Source organism: Octopus sinensis, linkage group LG7, assembly GCF_006345805.1.
Source record: "Octopus sinensis linkage group LG7, ASM634580v1, whole genome shotgun sequence".
Classification (NCBI taxonomy): domain Eukaryota; kingdom Metazoa; phylum Mollusca; class Cephalopoda; order Octopoda; family Octopodidae; genus Octopus; species Octopus sinensis.
Genome location: NC_043003.1, coordinates 58,621,829 through 58,640,295, shown reverse-complemented (window position 1 = coordinate 58,640,295; position 18,467 = coordinate 58,621,829). Strand labels below are relative to the sequence as shown.

General features: G+C 36.2%; 1 protein-coding gene across 1 annotated transcript; it reads right to left on the bottom strand.

The window, feature by feature from the left end:
- Nucleotides 1-353: 353 nt before the first annotated feature.
- Nucleotides 354-7,191, bottom strand: LOC115214270 (zinc finger protein 665-like). Its single transcript, XM_029783415.2, has 2 exons — nt 7,052-7,191; nt 354-2,509 (listed from the first exon to the last, which is right to left on the bottom strand). The coding sequence occupies exon 2, from the start codon at nt 2,365-2,367 to the stop codon at nt 661-663; it is 1,707 nt and encodes a 568-aa protein (XP_029639275.1). The 5' UTR covers nt 2,368-2,509; nt 7,052-7,191; the 3' UTR covers nt 354-660.
- Nucleotides 7,192-18,467: the final 11,276 nt, after the last annotated feature.

The window sequence follows — 18,467 nt, the reverse complement described above, 5'->3', positions numbered from 1 at the left end:
GAAAAATATTTTGGCTGAATACGAACAATTTAATTGCTAGAGGGTTAAAGTTGATAAAAACTTACAAGACTTGTGGGCAATGTTCCTTGTCTATGCAGCACAGGGAGTTTTGAGGTTAGAGGCTTTGTTTAGTGAAAGACGTAAAGCGACATATTTAAGGTGTTAGTTTTTTGCCCATCCACTTGCTTGATGATCAAGAACATTTTTTATTAATAATTGTCATAAAAAGACAATTGTTGGCTTTATCTAAATGTATGCAGCAGACTGAGCTTTCTCAAATGCCTCCATGTCCAAATCTAAGGGGTGGTACTAAACCAAACCGGATGTGAGGTAGGAAAAGCTAAATTTAGTTATGCTACACTCATTTAATAATTAGATCAGTAGGTTCTCCTTACAGTAAGACGAGATCACTTTTACATACACTTAACTAAAGCTTGCTACATAATTTACCTTATTTGGTTAACAACATGATTACTATATCATTGTACTTCAGCGGGGATGACAATTACAGCCTCAATGTACTGCAAAAATGACAAGTATTATGTTACAAAAGATATTTGATCCACCTCCAATATTTAACACACACTATGGTTACTCCAGTGTGTAAATACTGATAAATATTTTAAGTAGTTTTTATATGAGGATTGTTTACTGCAGATATCACAATAGCATGGTTTCTCTGTTGTGTGAATACATTTTATGACGTGTTAAGATTTTTTTTGCAGAGAATGCTTTACCACAAATATCACAAGAATATGGTTTTTCTCCTGTGTGAATACGTTTGTGAAGTGTCAAATATTCGTTTCGAGAGAATGACTTACTACATATATCACAATGGTATGGTTTTTCTCCAGTATGGATACGTTTATGACGGGTTAGAATTTTAGTTGTAGAAAATGTTTTACCACAAGTTTCACATGGATATGGCCTTTCTATGTGTATGCGTTGGTGAAGAGTCAAATACTCGTTCTGAGAGAATGATTTACCACATACATTACAATGATATGGTTTATCACATGTATGAATATCTCTGTGACTAACTAAATATCTCTTTTGTGAAAATATTTTACCACAGATATCACACTGGTGCAATTTCTCACTAGTGAAAATATAATCACGAGAAGTTAGATTTTCACTTGCAGCGAGCTCTTTATTGGACATGCCAGAATCACGAGTTTTTACAGCTGTGTGAATGCGCTTGTGACGTTTCAAATAAGTATTCTGAGAGAAAGTTTTAAAACAGATATCACAGCTGAACGGTTTCTCATCCATATGATTATATTTATGGCTAATTAATGATTTCATTTCGTAAAATGCTCGACCACAGATATCACATTGGTAAGGTTTTATACCACTGTGAATGCGTTTATGACGAGACAAATCTCCACTTACTGAGAAGGTTTTCCCACAGACATCACACTGGTATGGTCTCTCTCCTGTGTGAATATTTCGGTGATTACTTAAATGTCCACTTTGAGAGAATGATTTATCACAGACATCACATTTGTATGGCTTCTCCTCTGAATGAATGCGCTTATGACAAGATAAATTTCCACTGGCTGAGAACGATTTACCACAGACATCACATTGGTATGGTTTCTTACCTGTGTGTGTACGTTTATGACATGTCAGATGTCCACTTCCGGAGAATCTTTTACCACAGATATCACATTCATATGGCTTTATCCCAGTATGAATACGTAGGTGACGCTTTAAATAATCATTCCGAGAAAATGCTTTGCTACAGATAGCACAGTGGTATGGTTTCTCTCCCGTGTGAATGAGTTTATGATAATTTAAATAGCCATTTTGAGAGAACTTTTTACCACACACATCACAGTGGTACGGTTTCTCATCTATATGAATACGTTTATGAGAACTTAATACTTTACTTTCACGAAACTTCTCACCACAGATATTACAAGAGTATGGCTTCTCCTCAGTATGAATACGTTTATGAGCAGTCAAATTTTCAATTGTGTAAAATGTTTTACCACAGACTTCACAGCGGCTCGGTTTTTTGCCTGAGTGTATATATTTATGACGTGTCAGATTATCGTTGCGAGAGAATGTTTTGCCGCAGACATCGCAGCAATATGGCTTCACTCTTGTGTGAGTACATTTATGACGAGTTAATTTTGAACTGTCGGAGAATACTTTGGCACAGATATCACAGTGATGTGTCTTTTTATCTGTGTGGGTAAGTTTGTGAGTAGTCAAACTTTCAACATCAGAGAATATTAGTAAACACACATCACAGGTGTAGAACTGTTTTGCTACATCTAACTTTGTCTCATGAGATATATCTTTATTCTCAGATTTTATTTCAACGTGAGCCTGACCCTCACTCCTCAATGTCTCCTCCATATTGTTGCCTGTGGTTCATTAACTGCAAATGTAATTCCTTTCTTTTATAAATACATAAATTACTTCAAGGTTATGTAATCAATGTCACATGGTCTTGCTGATAATGTCAGTCTTCATTAATATATCATTGGTGACAAATTCTCTGAAATAGTAAAACAGTATAAGATATAAGGAGTAATAAAACAGTAATAAAAAAGGTTGTTGTGGAGAGGAGACTTGACTAGAAATATTACATCTTAAAACAGTAAACAGGTGATAAAATACAGAGAAAAGGTACAATGTTATGGACATAGCTTCTTTGAATTTGTCACCTCCTGGAATATGTGTGTGTATGTGTTAACAAGGCTACCAATGGTTTCATGTAATGAGGAATCTCTTAACAACTATCAAGACTGCCACAAGGATTACTCATCTTCATTTTGGAGATGAATATGGCAGGTTTGATAATTGTTAAAAGATTCCTTTTATTATGTGATGTCACACCTGTGCCTGTAAATAATGCATTCCCATGCCAAGAATTGAACACCAACCTAGGTAAAAGCCAGGAAGCCTAACCATACAATGGATGTATAAGTTTAGGTAAATCTAATTTTCAGTTTATATAACCATCTATATTCTATACATGTCATTTTTACTGTGGTCAATAAAATAAAGGAATGAAACAGGATAAAAACAAAATAGAAATTTTATGAAAATAAAGATTATGCTTTTTAGTTCTTTCAACTGTATGTTTTAGATATTACATTTTAATTTTTGTCACTTTTTCACATCTTGATATCACTAGAAAATTTGTATTCCTCAACATCAGTTCAATACCTTGTTTAACCCATTAGGATTTAAACTGGCCCAAACATTCTACCTGTTTTATGTTCAAACCAGTCAGATCTGGCCTCTCACACCTACCCTACAATGTCATTATAAAAATATACGATCACATCATCAAAATCTCAAAACCACAAGATAATATATTATTAATTTAAAACAATGTGAATAAAGAATAAATTAGTACTACTTTTGACTAAAAAATCTGAATGCTAAAGGGTTAAGCAACATTTAAGAAAATTCTGATTTGAATATTAGCAATGAATTGACCTGGCAGTGTCACAAACTGCAGTGTCACAAACTCACTCACCACAGGTGAATTGACCGAAGACGAATTAAGAGAACAACTTGTAATAAATGAGTTTAAATGACATCAAGTCTTGCCTTTAGGTTATTTACTTGCTTTACTTTACTTTTACTATTATTTGTTTCAGTCATTTGACTGCAGCCATGCTGGAGCACTGCCTTTAGTCAAGCAAATCGAACCCAGGACTTATTCTTTGGAAGCCTAGTATTTATTCTATTGGTCTCTTTTGCTGAACCGCTAAGTTACGGGGGCATAAACACACCACCATCGGTTGTCAAGCAATGTTGGGGGACAAACACAGACACACAAACATATACCCACACATACATACATACATACATATATATATATATATATATATATGTACACATCTATGAAGGGCTTGTTTCAGTTTCCATCTACCAAATCCACTCACAAGGCTTTGGTCAGCCCGAGGCTATAGTAGAAGACACTTGCCCAAGGTGACATGCAGTGGGAATGTGCCTAGAACCGTGTGGTTGGAGACACTAAGGATCTATAGTGGCACAGCAGAGGATCACTAGATACCAATGATATCCAGACAAAAAAAGTAATAAAACAAAAAAATCCTTTTTATCATCTGAAAGAGAACAATTTCTACGCCCTTTCCCATAGATGCAATGTTTATAGATTTTAATGGATTTTTTGTGATTGTGATTATTTAGCTCTCTTGGTTCATCATCATCATGGTAATGTTTTAACATCTACTGTACCATGCTTGCGAGGGGTCAGACAGAATTAGTTGAGGTGGATTTTCTACAGCTGGATGCCTTTCCTGTCTCCAACCCTCACCTGTTTCCCCTTGACGAATATGTTTACATGGAAGATTGGAAATCATGGTGGCATTTGCTTACAATTATTATGTGATGTCAAAGGAAGGAGACAGTAATACACAGACACAGACACACACACACACATACATACATACAACCACCCAGATATATGATGAGCTTCTTTCAGTTTCCGTTAACCAAATCCACTCACAAGGCTTTAGTTGGCTCAGCGCTATTGTAGAAGACACTTGTCCAAGGAGCCAAACAGTGGCACTAAGCCTGAAACAATGTGGTTGGGAAGCAATCTTCATCCAAACAGCCACACTTGCACCTTGATTCTAGCAGATATATTCAATCTTTGAGGCATTGAGATATGGACCAACATATTCAGCCATTTTTGCAAGGTTATGTAGAAGAGTGGTAGCTTCAAAGAAGATGTCTGCAAAGAGAGCAATATCATTACCATAATCTGCATCTGTTATTGTAGAGACGAGTGATAAGGGGAGATGAATCTTGTTCAAGTGAAGCTGAGTTCTTTAATCCTGTCAAAGTGTGATGGATGTAATCCAGATAGATGATAAATAAGAACAGTGCAAGTACATCAATTTGTAAAAAACTGCACTGATATCAAAGAAGATGCTGTCTCCAACAGGAGAGTGAACTTTATTTCTTGTGGAGCTTCATTACTACTCTTATCACTCTTTTCGAAGTACACTATGTGTAAGTAGAAGAATTTGTTCCAGTTTGCCTCAGTGGACAGAATAAGTACTTACAGATTTTTAGCCATGATTCCCTCAGTGGTTCTTGTGATTGCCTAGACCAGGGGTTCTCAACCATTTTTTATCTATGGGTCCCTTTGATTACTATTTTACCCTGGTGGATCCCCACAGCCATTCGATGTTTAAAAACTAGTTTTATAGAAACTTCCTTCAAAATTCCTATTTTGTTGTTCATACATTAACTAGTGTAGGTTGAACTACGTAAAATGTTAGAGAAAGAAACCAACACATACATCATCATCGTTTAACGTCCATTTTCCATGCTGATATGGGTTGGACGGTTTGACTGAGGACTGGTGAGCCAGAAGGCTGTTTCAGGCTCTAATCTGATCTGGCAAAGTTTCTACAGCTGGATGCCCTTCCTAACGCCAACCACTCCAAAAGTGTAGTGGGTGCTTTTACATGCCACCGGCACGAGGGCCAGTCAGGCAGTACTGGCGACGCTCAAAAGGTGTTTTTTACGTGCCACCTGCATGGGAGCCAGTCTGGCAAAGACCACGCTCAAATATTGTTTTTCATGTGCCAGTAAGGTGACGCTGGCAATGATAATGCTCGAATGGTGCTTTTTACAGGCCACCGGCACGGGAGCCAGTCAGCGGCCCAGGCAACAATCTAAAGCAAAAATTTTTCAAGAGTCCTTAAAATACTATTGTGGATCCCCAATTTACTATTTTGTTGCATGGACCCTCAGGAGCCATATAGATCCCAGTTGAGAATCACAGACTTATATCTATCTTACAGTAAAGTCATTTTTTCTCTGAACTCATTTTAGTTTCTTTGTAAGACCTTCTTGAGTTCTGGCTGCATATAGTTCAGCAACTTTTTGTTATACAATTTTGCAGTTCATCTGAACTGAGAGGGAGAGAGCATCTTGAGGATGGTGTTATAACAGCATCCTTGGGTGCTTGTGCATGTAGTGGCAGGGATTGAGAGGGTGGAAGATCGTTTCAGAAACAAAGAATGTAATTCACACTTGCGGGTGGGCTTTTCATTTTGAGCACCTTTGTTGAGTAGTTCGTCTATGATGATCCAAAGTGCTCAGTTATGTGTTCTTTGCCCTTGGTTGAGCAGATCTATGATCAATCAGAAAGGCATTCTGGTTGCAACCACCTCGTTTTTTTTTAAAAATCTATCTTGAACTGTATTGTCCAATATACATACATTTTTAAAGATGCTGTGAGTTGAGAGATATTTAGTTGTGATTTCTAGCATGTCGCGCGACCTCATAGTCTCGCGAGTTTTATGTATTTTGTTATGGTTTCTTCTGTAGAGATTGGGGATCCAGCAGTGTTGGCATATTCCATATTGGCTCTAAGTATTTTGTCCACCTGTTTCTATGTACTTAATCGAAGAAATATCGTATACATGAATGACAAGATACTCACTGAAGTAAATAATTTAACCAAGTGTTCAAGCCAACGCTTGATCGTGCAGCCTGCTAAAAATAGCAACCAAATCACGTCACATTAAAAAAAAAAAATATGACACTATAAATAATTTAGTCCTAGATATACTGTCAGAATAAAAGATGAGATGGTCATCGCCAATTTGATCAGGGCTAATCTGGTACTACACAATAAAGATAACCGTGTTTTGTATAATTAAGAAAAAAAGGTAATACCCACGAAGGAAGACAGCTTGGTCACTAGTATTAAAGACAACTAGGAAATTAAAATATTAGAGGAATAACAAAGTGAAAAGAAAAAAAAAAACTATTTTATATTTTCTCCTTTATTTGAAACGTCAACAAATATTTAAACGTAATAATCATAATATTATTTCGGAACAGACATATAAAGAAGTAGAATAAAATCAAAAAGCCAGAAAGAAACTTATTAAATAACACAGATTTATAAGTTATTCGAAGAATGTGAACGTAAAGAAAATCGGCACAAATAGTTAATTAAATAGGTTTATATTAATTAAATACAACACAATACACTTAAGGTTGGTAATGAGTAGAGATATATATTTATAGAACTTACTGTTTTCTATGTTTCTTCACTATTTAATGTGTAAAGTAGGTGTGACAGATGTAGAATATGAGGACATTAACAGACAGCACAGATCTAGTTATTATCTTACTGAAAGACATTAACAGACTGAATATCCAACATAAGTAATTGACCAAACTAACAGCTTTACTTTCGTAGCTGAAATATTTCAACAGAAATAATATAACACAATGTGTGAAAACAAAATTTTAATTACATTTTTTTTTTAAATTACGAAATATAAGATGGTAAAAAAAAAAATCAATAGGCAGCAACACGAACAGGAATAGTTTTTAGACTATGTAGGAACTAGATGTTCCTGGGATAAATTATTATAAATCATATCTTAGCTATAGGCTCTTGTTTTTTTATGATAGTTATAATTTTTTTTTCGCTGGTATTTTTGGATAATGTAGTTGATTCCGCTTAATTGCATACTGGATAATTACTTTTCGAGACAAAAAAAAAAAATGAAAAATTAACATGAAATGATTATAAAAAATCGACCGGTTAATTGCATATGCAAATATAATCCCTATCGGTTAGTTGTACGAAATTTTTTTCCGATTGTGATTTTTAAAATTTTGCGAAATATTGCGCGACTTTATATATGCTTTTATTCATTCATTTATTTATTTATTGCGATTTAAAAAAAAAATATTAATGTGCCAATATTGCTCTGTCAAATTTTTACTGGGATCAAACTATTTCGGCAGCCGCGGAAGATCTTTTTTCTTTTATTGGTGGTGTGTTGCGGTCAGTATGTTTGTCACCAGAGATATTTTGAGGTGGTAATAATAGTAGTGGCGGTAGTTGTAGTACTTGTAGTGGTTGTTGTAACGGCGGCGGCGGAGGTGGTTGTAGTAGTGGCGGCGAGGACGATAGTAACGATGGTGATGGTTGTGACGGTAGTGGCGACGGTGGCGGTGTTGATCTGGGGGAGAGTGATGGTGTCGGGTTGCTTAGAATTTCGTTGTTCGTTCCTAAATTGTTTCGTGTCGGATTGTTTGGAATTTCGCTTTTGTTGTTTATTTTTATATTGTTGTGTTGTTTAAGTTAAAGGATCTTTTGGGCGATGTTGCTATAGTGAAAAAAACCCTACAAAAACCTGTAGTCACAGTTTCGAGTAGAAAAAAGTTACAGGGAAAACTGCATTTAATTGAAAGCAATAAAGTAATTAATTGTAAGGTAATTAAACTAATACAGTTTTGGTGGACCTGTCGAACACATCCTCTATGCACCCCTAGTTTTTTTGTTTTTAAAAATTTCTTCGCATCTTTGTTTTCAACAACTAATATGACGATTTTGCTCTCCCAGAACAGCTTTTCAAATTTGCTTTTCATTTTTTCCGAATTACTGTTTTGTTTTAAGTTCTTAAATTCTATGTATGAGGGTTTGGGATACAATGGCATAACACTTTCTTGCCTCATAACTTCCAGAAAAATGGATACCTTTTAACGAAATTTTCAGCAAATACACTTTAGATGCTATGAATTCAGAGTATATAGGGATTTATGAGAAAGAATTGTTCCGAGGGGGTAGGGAGAGGAGTTTCGGAAAATTCACACGATCCAAATTTTCCTCCTCGTAACTTTTAGGGAAATGGATACCTTTTAATGAAATTTTATACAATTACTTTTCAAACGGCATAGATTACGATTATAAGGAAATTTGTGGGGAAAATTTCTTTTGTGAGAAGAGTTTTGAAAAAACAGAGTTTCGGATCAAGAAGACCAAATAAGTTGGAACAACTCCGTTTTGACGGGGATTTTCCCCATTTCTTGTTTAACCACAGCCTTCGAAATGATGGGGTGGGGGCATCTTATGATGAAAAAAGTTTTGAAAGTTTTTGTACCCCGCCCCCGCACTTCATCATTCCACTCAGGACCGATTTTAGCCAATTTTTTTGCACTTCAAAACCATAGAAGAAGCCTTTTCGGTAAAAAAAAAAAAAACCATTAAAAAAAATTAATATTTTCAGAGGGAAATCTGAGTGATCTAAGGGAGATTTGCTGTTGTTTCTAGCACATCCTAAGGCAACCCTTCTCGCTCTCGAATGTGTTGATGCTTTTCAATATTTTTCTCCCCATTAATACATTTATTTGCTTTAGAAAAAAATTGAAAAATTATGATTTTTATTTTGCAAAAAAAGATACCCATTTTCTGAAAGTTATAATAGAAAAAAGTCGGATCGTGTGAATTTTCCGAAACTCCTCTCCCCTCCCTCTCAGAAAAATTATTTCCCATAAACCCCTATATACTATAAATCCACAGCATCTAAGCGGTATTTGTTAAAAATTTCGTTAAAAAGTATTCTCTTTTCTGGAAGTTATGAGGCAACAAAGTCGGGGAAGTACACTTCTGTAGTTATGCCAATACAATTTTTTTTTTATCAATTACTTGTTTCAGCTATTGCACAGCGGCCATACTGGGGAACTGCATTGAAAGTACATTAAAAAACAAACTATTCTATCGGTTTCTCTTGACGAACTGTTTCATTGTGGGGATGTAAACAAACCAGCACCGGTTATCAAACTGTGTCGAATAAACAAACACACAAACGCATGCATGATGGGCTTCCACTCCCTTTCCGCCTACCATATTCATTCACAAGGCATTAGTCAGCCCAGGACTATAATAGAAGACACTCGCCCAAGGTGCCGTACTGTGGGACTGAACCCAAAACCACGTGTTTGCAAAGCGAACTTCTTAATCACAGCCATATCTGGAGAAAATTGTTTTGTTTTCTCTAAATTTCGATTCTTTTAAATCCCACCCCCAACTCTTTTTTCCAGCTTTTGGAATGCCCACTCCCACTTCATCTCAACTCCATACCAACCTTCCAGATGTTTTATAACCTGTCCACTCATTTGTGCATGCATGGGTACTGTTGAACCAGCAGACGAAATGTGGGAGGCATCAATGTGGTCTCTCATCATGCTAGAAATAACAGCCAAATCTCTGGAAAATAATTTTTCTTACCAAAGTTTCAATTTTTGTATTATCTCCCACACTCGACTTCAAGAATAACAACTTCTACTCCATAAAAATATATCTGTACACTTCTTTCCACTCCCACCAATGAACCTCCACAGAAATATCTTGGTAAATTTGTATACCCCTCCCCACCACAGTTGGTTGGTTGGTCGGCATCCTTTTTGTCTCGGGAGACAATGGAGTTGCGCATAAAGTAGTCTAGTCCGGCTTTTACATTTCATGTCCTGATACATTTCCTGCTGTGGCTGTGTAGTCCTATCCTGGACAAACACTCCCTCTGGTAGGTACCGCAAATGTAGTGAAGACTGTTCCTGGCTGGTTGTAATGCCATAGTTTCTTGTTGACGTCTTTTCTTGTCTTTCCATTTCTCCTCTCTCTCTCTGTCACTCCTTTGTATTCCCTCTCTTACGGTACGTCGCCAGTCTCCACGGTTGCCGGCAACTGCCTCCCAACCGCTAATATTGATGTTGCAGGCCTTCATGTCCCTTTTGCAAACATCCTTGTAACGTAAGAGCGGTCTACCCACAGACCTAGTACCCCTAGCAAGCTCTCCACCACAGTAACGAGAAGATAAAACAGTTTCCTTGCTATTATGTTAAATATTATGTATATCCAAATTTGGCCAAATGTGTTTTTCTGAATATATATTTTTGCTTACAATAGCTGGTTCTCTTGGTCAAACTATTGTATCTCCAACTGCTTTAGATGCCAAGATATCAAAAATTGTCAAAGTGTAGTACAACAAGTTTGCTATGGAATGGTGAAACTATTTTTTCGTTTCCTGATAAAGCAACATTTTAGACTTGCGACACTTTTGCATAATAGCAATGGCCTGTATTGATATAATTCTTCTTTCTTTATCAAAGAGTTGAATAAGTTTTAAAAGTTTTAGATCCATTCCTGGTTTTCAGAATAAAGACACATAAAAATCACCTGTGCCTGTTCCACGTTAAAATCACTGTGCCAGTGCCACATACAAAGCACCTGTGCTGGTGCCACATAGAGAGTGCCCATGCTGGTGTCATGTAAAAAGCATCCATGCAGGTGCCACATAAAATGCATCCATGTTGGCGCCATGTTAAAAAATTATTCTACTTATAGGTGCAGATGTGGCTGTGTGGTAAGAAGCTTGCTTCCCAACTACATGGTTCTGGGTTCAGTCCCACTGCATTACACCTTGGGCAAGTGTCTTCTACTATAGCCTCGGGCTGTCCAAAGCCTTGTGAGCGGATTTGGTCAATGAAATACGTATCATTTACATACAAGGATTGATATAATTGACTTGCTCCCACCCCAAAATTTCAAGCCTTGTGCTGGGCAAAATTCTTAGTGGCATTTCATCCACTTTCATGTTCTGAGTTCAAATTCTGCCAAGGTCGACTTTGCCTTTCATCCTTTCACAGTCAGTAGAATAAGTTCCAGTTAAGTACTGGAGTTGATGTACTTGTCTTAACCTCTTCCTGGACATTGCTAGCTTTGTGTTAGAATTTGAAACCATTATTACTCTACCATATTCTTACTTCGATGTTTTTAATGTTGGGCCCTTCATTATCGATGAAGCATAGACCATTGGTGACTTTTCTTCACTTCATGACTCAGGACTAGCTTTTCCTCTCACAGGTTTTGTTGGTTTTGAATTGTTGTTAACACTTCTGTAATTTTGCTTTTTACTAGGTAAGGGTATTGGCCTTACATAAACCCATTTTTAGTTCTAGAAAGAGGTGGTCCAGATTAGTCTGGCCTCTATCCTTTGACCTGTCCAACCAGGGGAGGCACTACTAGAAGCTTAGCTCTCAAAGGTCATTGAGGCACCCAACAAGAACAGGCCCTTATAGTGGAGGTTCTTACTTTGATAATTAGTTAAATCCCAATTCTGAGAGAATATTTTAGCATAGATATTGCATTGGTATAATTTATCACCTGTGTGGAATACATTTATGGATAGATAACAATGAATTATGTGCAAGATTTTGCACAGAGATATTGATTTCAAATTTTGGCATGAAACCAGTAATTTTGGGTGAAAGGGATAATTCGATTCCAGAGTTTACCTAGTACTTATTTAACCTCAGTGGAATTTGTACTCAAGACATAAAAATGAATAAAATAGGCACAGGAGTGGCTGTGTGGTAAGTAGCTTGCTTACCAACCACATGGTTCTGGGTTCAGTCCCACTGCATAGGACCTTGGGCAAGTGTTTTCTACTATAGCCTCGGACCGATCAAAGCCTTGTGAGTGGATTCGGTAGATGGAAACTGAAAGAAGCCTGTCGTATATATATATATATATATATGTATGTGTGTGCATATGTTTGTCCCCCCCAAATCTCTTGACAACCAATGCTGGTGTATTTACGTCCCCGTAACTTAGCGGTTAAGCAAAAGAGACTGATAGAATAAGTACTAGACTTCCAAAGAATAAGTCCTGGGGGCGATTTGCTCGACTAAAGGTGGTGCTCCAGCATGGCTGCAGTCAAATGACTGAAACAAGTAAAAGAGTAAAATGCTGCTAAGCATTTTGTCCAGTATGCAAACAATTTTGTCAGCTTGCTGCCATTTTGCACACAGATATTGCAAATGTGTGATTTGTCTCTGATGTAATTACATAAAAGGGTCCAAAATATATATTTGAATTGAATGATTTACCTTACAAAGCACATTGAAATAATTTTTCTCCCATTTAAATACATCTGTGAGGTGTCAAACACCTCTTCTGAGACAATGTCTTACTATTATAGTGGCATGGCATGTATGTTTCTTTTGCTCTATGGAAATAAGTCGTCGTCATTGTCGGCCCCTCCTCCTCCTCTCCTCTTCCCCCTCCCCCTCCTCCAGATATTGGGATCATTTGTAGTGTATGAATTAAGAAGTTGTTTTCTCTCCCCAAGAACCTATATTCAGTTCCAGACTTTGCTCCAGACTTGTTGGCATGTATTCTGTTGCTCCAATAATAATAGATATTAAGTTTACAGATGAAAGCGCTAATAAAAAATTATCCAAAATTCTGACTGCCTCCTTTTTTTTAATATATATATATATATGTGCTTTATTTAAAAGCAGCTGAAATATAACAAAAGCTGTTACTCAGAGTTTCATGTTCCCGTTCGTCAGACAGTTTTGTTAAAATAGAACAGAAATAATGTGAAACTCTGTTATATTTCTGCTGTTATATTTGTTATATTTCTGCTGCTTTTAAATGAAGCATGTTACTCTACCTCTGGTATTTGAGTACTCTTTTTTTCCACCTTGTTTCACATTTATGTGCTTACTCCGGTATATATATATATATATATATATAACAACACCATTAACAATACTAACAGCGCCAGCTAATACACACACACACATTCATGTACATCATCACACATGATTTTAAAATTAACCCTCCCCACTTTCCTCATTTCCCCTTGCACCTCTACTTCATCCTGCCCTTATCCCATCTCCAACCCCACTCAACAAATATTTTTGAAGTCAAGGTGGCTCATTTTGGTCCAAATCCAAGGGACATAACTCCAAAATATTTTTCCAAGGCTTTGATCTGGGTGATTTCTTGGCACAATAGCCCTAAGAGTCACAAGTTAGATATGAAACTGTCAGTCCTCTGATGACAGAACCTATGCTATGCTGTTCCTTTCAGCCATTTCTGATGATTGCTGGAGATGGTTCTCCACCTCCAGTATGAAACAAACTGGTAATTTGACTATTACGAGTCTTTCACCACCATCACCATGGTGATGATGATGATGATGATGATGTCATCTGTTCTCCATGCTGGGTTGGAGGGTTTGTGAGGAGCTGACCAGCTGGAGAGCTGCCTGAGTGCTGTTTTGTCTGTTTTGGCATGGTTTCTATGGCTGGATGCCCTTCCTAATACCAACCACTTTATGCACACACACATATACATGAATATTTATTAGAAAACGTACATGCATATATGTTTGTTTATACATATACGTGTATATGCATATATATTCCTATACCGTTATATAAATATTTCTGTGTGTATGTGTATGCATGTATATATATATATATGTGTGGGTGTGTGTGTGTGTATATATATATATATATATATATATATATGTATGTATGAATATTTATATCTATATCTATATCTCTATATATATATACGCAGGCGCAGGAGTGGCTGTGTGGTAAGTAGCTTGCTTATCAACCACATGGTTCCGGGTTCAGTGCCACATCAGGTAAGAGTTTTCAATTATAACCTCAGGTTGGCCAAAGCCTTGTGAGTGGTTTTGGTAGAGGGAAACTGAAAGAAGTCTGTCATATATATATATATATATATACATATATATATATATGTGTGTGTGTGTGGTGTGTGTGTATCTCTCCCAACCATTGTTTGACAACCGATGCTGGTTTGCTTACATCCCTGTCACTTAGTAGTTCGGCAAAAGAGACTGATAAAATAAGTACTAGGCTTACAAAGAATAAGTTCTGGGGTTGATTTGTTTAACTAAAGGCGGTGCTCCAGTATGGCTATGGTAAAATGACTGAAACAAGTAAAAGAATACACACACACACACAAACACACATATATATACATATATATGAAATGTTCCTGGTTTTGGATAAAAGAAAATCCAGGAGGATCAGTTAATTATGATTTTATTCAACATATTCCTTTCTCAGATTCACTTTTTGCAGCAGTCCTTCAGCTTTCCCAAACTTTGTAAAAGAACTCAGAAGGTTGGACCTCCAACAACGCCTTTCTCAATACCTTTAAAGCAAGGAACTTTTCAGCACCCCTTTATATATATGATGGGCTCTCCTGTAAAAAATGCACAACTGACCAACCAACACATTCAATTAGTGTGTGAAACAATGAGTATTTAACATTATTTACGTTCAACGGATATTTATAGACAGATTAAATATAGAACAATTAGTATTTACGGAGATGTACTTGCATAGCAAGTGATTTGATCTGAGATCATGTGCTGAAACGAAAACAATTGCAGCATGGAAGGTGTTTGTAAGCCATTTAAGAAACACACAAAAGCCGTTCGATTCACTTCAACATTTAAGTTTAATTAGTATTTAAATCTCAACTAGAATCAGCATGACAGTATGACAAATGGACTTTGAATTCCTGACAGGGTACCATACTGTTTCTGTCTATCTGATTTTGCATAGACAGAAGCCAATACATGTTTAAATGTGTGTATGCATGCATACATGCTTGTATGTATTTATAAATGTATGTATGCATGCATGTATATATTGTATGTCCTGAGTATGACTTTAAACGGCATCCAGTAGTGGAGCTCTGGTTCAAGTTTCAAGGTTTTAATGTGCATGGAATCACCTATTAGCTATTATTTGTTCATATGTCTACTCTGACCTTTGGTAGAAGCACCTGTCAAGGTCCTAGCTACGGATTAACTAGTATGTTAACAACTCCTAATTCTCAGTAGACCTTCTTTTCAGGAGAAGGTAAACTTGTATAAAAAAATCCAAAGTGCATTTAGTTTCTGTTGTCTCATCTTTTGTTATGCTAACAGTTGTATAGCTGTTTGCACTAAAAAGTGGGTTCAGTGCTGTGCAACACTTTACCCACTCAAAAAAAAATTAAGTTCCTATTATTATTTGTGATATTTTAATAAACCTTTATTTATTATATAACACTAGAAAAAGAAATTAAATATCCTGAGTTACATCTAGTATAAAAAAACAACAACCACAGACTTGATACTAAGAAGTTGTCTTATTCAGTCATGTGTCAACTTCTATCAAAGACATATTATAATATATGTATACATGCACACACACACACACACATAAAATTTAAAAATGGGATAAGAATTTATCTAGTAGTCAGCATCAAAAACCTCACAAGGGAAAAATTCATAATTATTCCCTTTAAATATATTTATTCATATAAAGGGCATTACTACATGTAACTATCTCATGCTATGAGGGACTCTATAAGTCAAGACTACCATATTCATTATGGTAGTTTTGACTTATAGAGTCCCTCATAGCATGAGGCATTATTTATGTGTAGGAATGCCCTTTATATATATATGCAATTTAACATAAAATATAAATTACTAAGTAGACAAGAACACAAGGAGACGACACAAAAAAACGACAGGTCATATATATATATAAGGACACAGGAAATATGTTAAAGCCGACAGGAAGTGTCGATGCTTCCTAGGGCTAAATAGCGGTGGTGTAATTCCCTTTACGGGACTGTCCCGTTATGTTAACAGTATACAACCACTCTCTCTCTCTCTCTCTCTATATATATATATATATATGTATATATATGTATATGTATGTATATATATGTGTGTGTGTATATATATATATGTGTGTGTATACAGTTGCGGCCAAAATGTTCAGAACGGCATTGTTTTCGCCAGAAAAGTAGATATAAGTTTTTATCAAAGTTGTTTTATGTTCTATAATTTTCACAGACAATAAATACGATATTAATTGTTATTGTCTGAGATTTTGGTGTAATTTGAGAGGATAATACAAAAGTTATGGATGATTTAGTGATTTACTGCAAAACTCATGACGGCCAAAAGGATCAGAACGGTTGAAAAAATAACAAAATAATCAAAAATGTCAGAGAATACTGGAATTATTTAATATTTAGTGTGAAGCCCTTTAGCTTCAATCACACTTTGACATCTTTGACTGCATGAGGAAATTAAATTTTCAATTTCTTGCTAGGTGATCTTATTCCATTCTTCCTGAAGGGCATTCCATAATTGCTCGGTTGTTTTAGGATTTCTGGCTTTCGAACGTTCTCCTAGAATATTCCACACATTTTCAATAGGATTGAAATCTGGGCTTTGAGCAGGCCAATCCATAATAATAACCTTTTCAGCCTTGAGAAGTTCATGACCACCTTAGCCTTGTGACATGGGGCATTGTCCTGCATGAATATGAGTGGTCGCTTAGTTGAATTTCTCAGCACAGGCAAGACATGATCTTTTACAAGTTGTTTATAAACTCCTGCATTTACCTTTCCGTGTAATCGCACCAAAGAGCCCACACCATCTCCAGATATCATCCCCCATCCCATGACACTTCCTCTACCAAATTTAACACTAGTCTTAAGGCATTTAGGCGACAATTTTTCACCTACTTTTCAACGAACGTACCTTTTCCCATCTGAGCCAAATAACATAAACTTAGATTCATCACTGAAATGCAACGTTTGCCATTTTTCTTGAGACCACAACACATGTTCGGTTGGAGCTGATCAGTGGCTTCACTGCAGGTGCTCTTGCTTGTAGGTTATGTTCAACTAAACGATGAGACACAGTTTTTCGAGATAACGTTTTCTTCAGTACAATGCTCATTTCCCGAGAAACAGCAGCAGCAGTTTTAAATCTGTCCTTTTTAACCAACTTTACCATAGCACGATCTTCTCTCTTGGTCGTTTTTCTTGGCCTACCTGTAGACTTTCATGCTTCACACGAACCACAATCATCGAAGACCTTAAGAATATCGTGAACAACACTTTTTGACTTGTTAACAATCTTTGCAATAGACCCAATACTTAAATTATCCTTCTTTCGAAGCTTAATAATCTGCTGACGAATTGGTAACGGAGTAAGTGGCATTATATTAACAAAGTACACTGCAGATATTCTTACTAATGTTTAGTAAACCAACCATCGCATAAACAAATTCAAAACATTAGAGTTCGCCAGTTAAATATACCAAAACACGGAGTAAAAGCAACCGTTCTGATCATTTTGGCCGCCATGGGTTTTGCAGTAAATCACTAAATCATCTATAACTTTTGTATTATGCACTCAAATTACACCAAAATCTCAGACCATAATAATTAATATCGTATTTATTGTCTGTGAAAATTATAGAATATAAAACAACTTTGATAAAAACTTATACCTACTTTTCTGGCGAAAACAATGCCATTCTGAACATTTTGGCCGCAACTGTATATATATATGTGTGCGTGTGCATATTTGTATGTATGTATGTATATACGCATATATGTATATGCATGTATGCATTAAAAAAAAAACTATTTTCATACAGAATTTAAGCAAGCCAGAGTAGAGAATGGAGGAAGCTTAGTCTACAATAACTGCAGATATGTATGTTTTATCAAGTGCTGAGCTCATTAGCTACCAGCAAAGACATAAGTGTGAAGTGCACAAAGTTCTTAATGGTCAGTGATGGTCTTCCTTGGTCAAGAGTGCACAACTATCATGTATGTATGTCATTATTCAGTTTATTCCAAGATTTCTTGCCAATAGAGAAAGAACCGGTTTCTAACCTAGATCCAAGACTCCTTCATTGGAATTTCAACATCAACAACATTTTGATGGGTATTTTCTATCTATGTATGTATGTGTGTGTGTGTGTGTGTGTATGTATGTATGTATGTATGTATGTATGTA

Bases quoted from the DNA above. Each gene is read 5' to 3' on its own strand.
- LOC115214270 (XM_029783415.2), bottom strand. From the start codon at position 2,367: ATGGAGGAGACATTGAGGAGTGAGGGTCAGGCTCACGTTGAAATAAAA.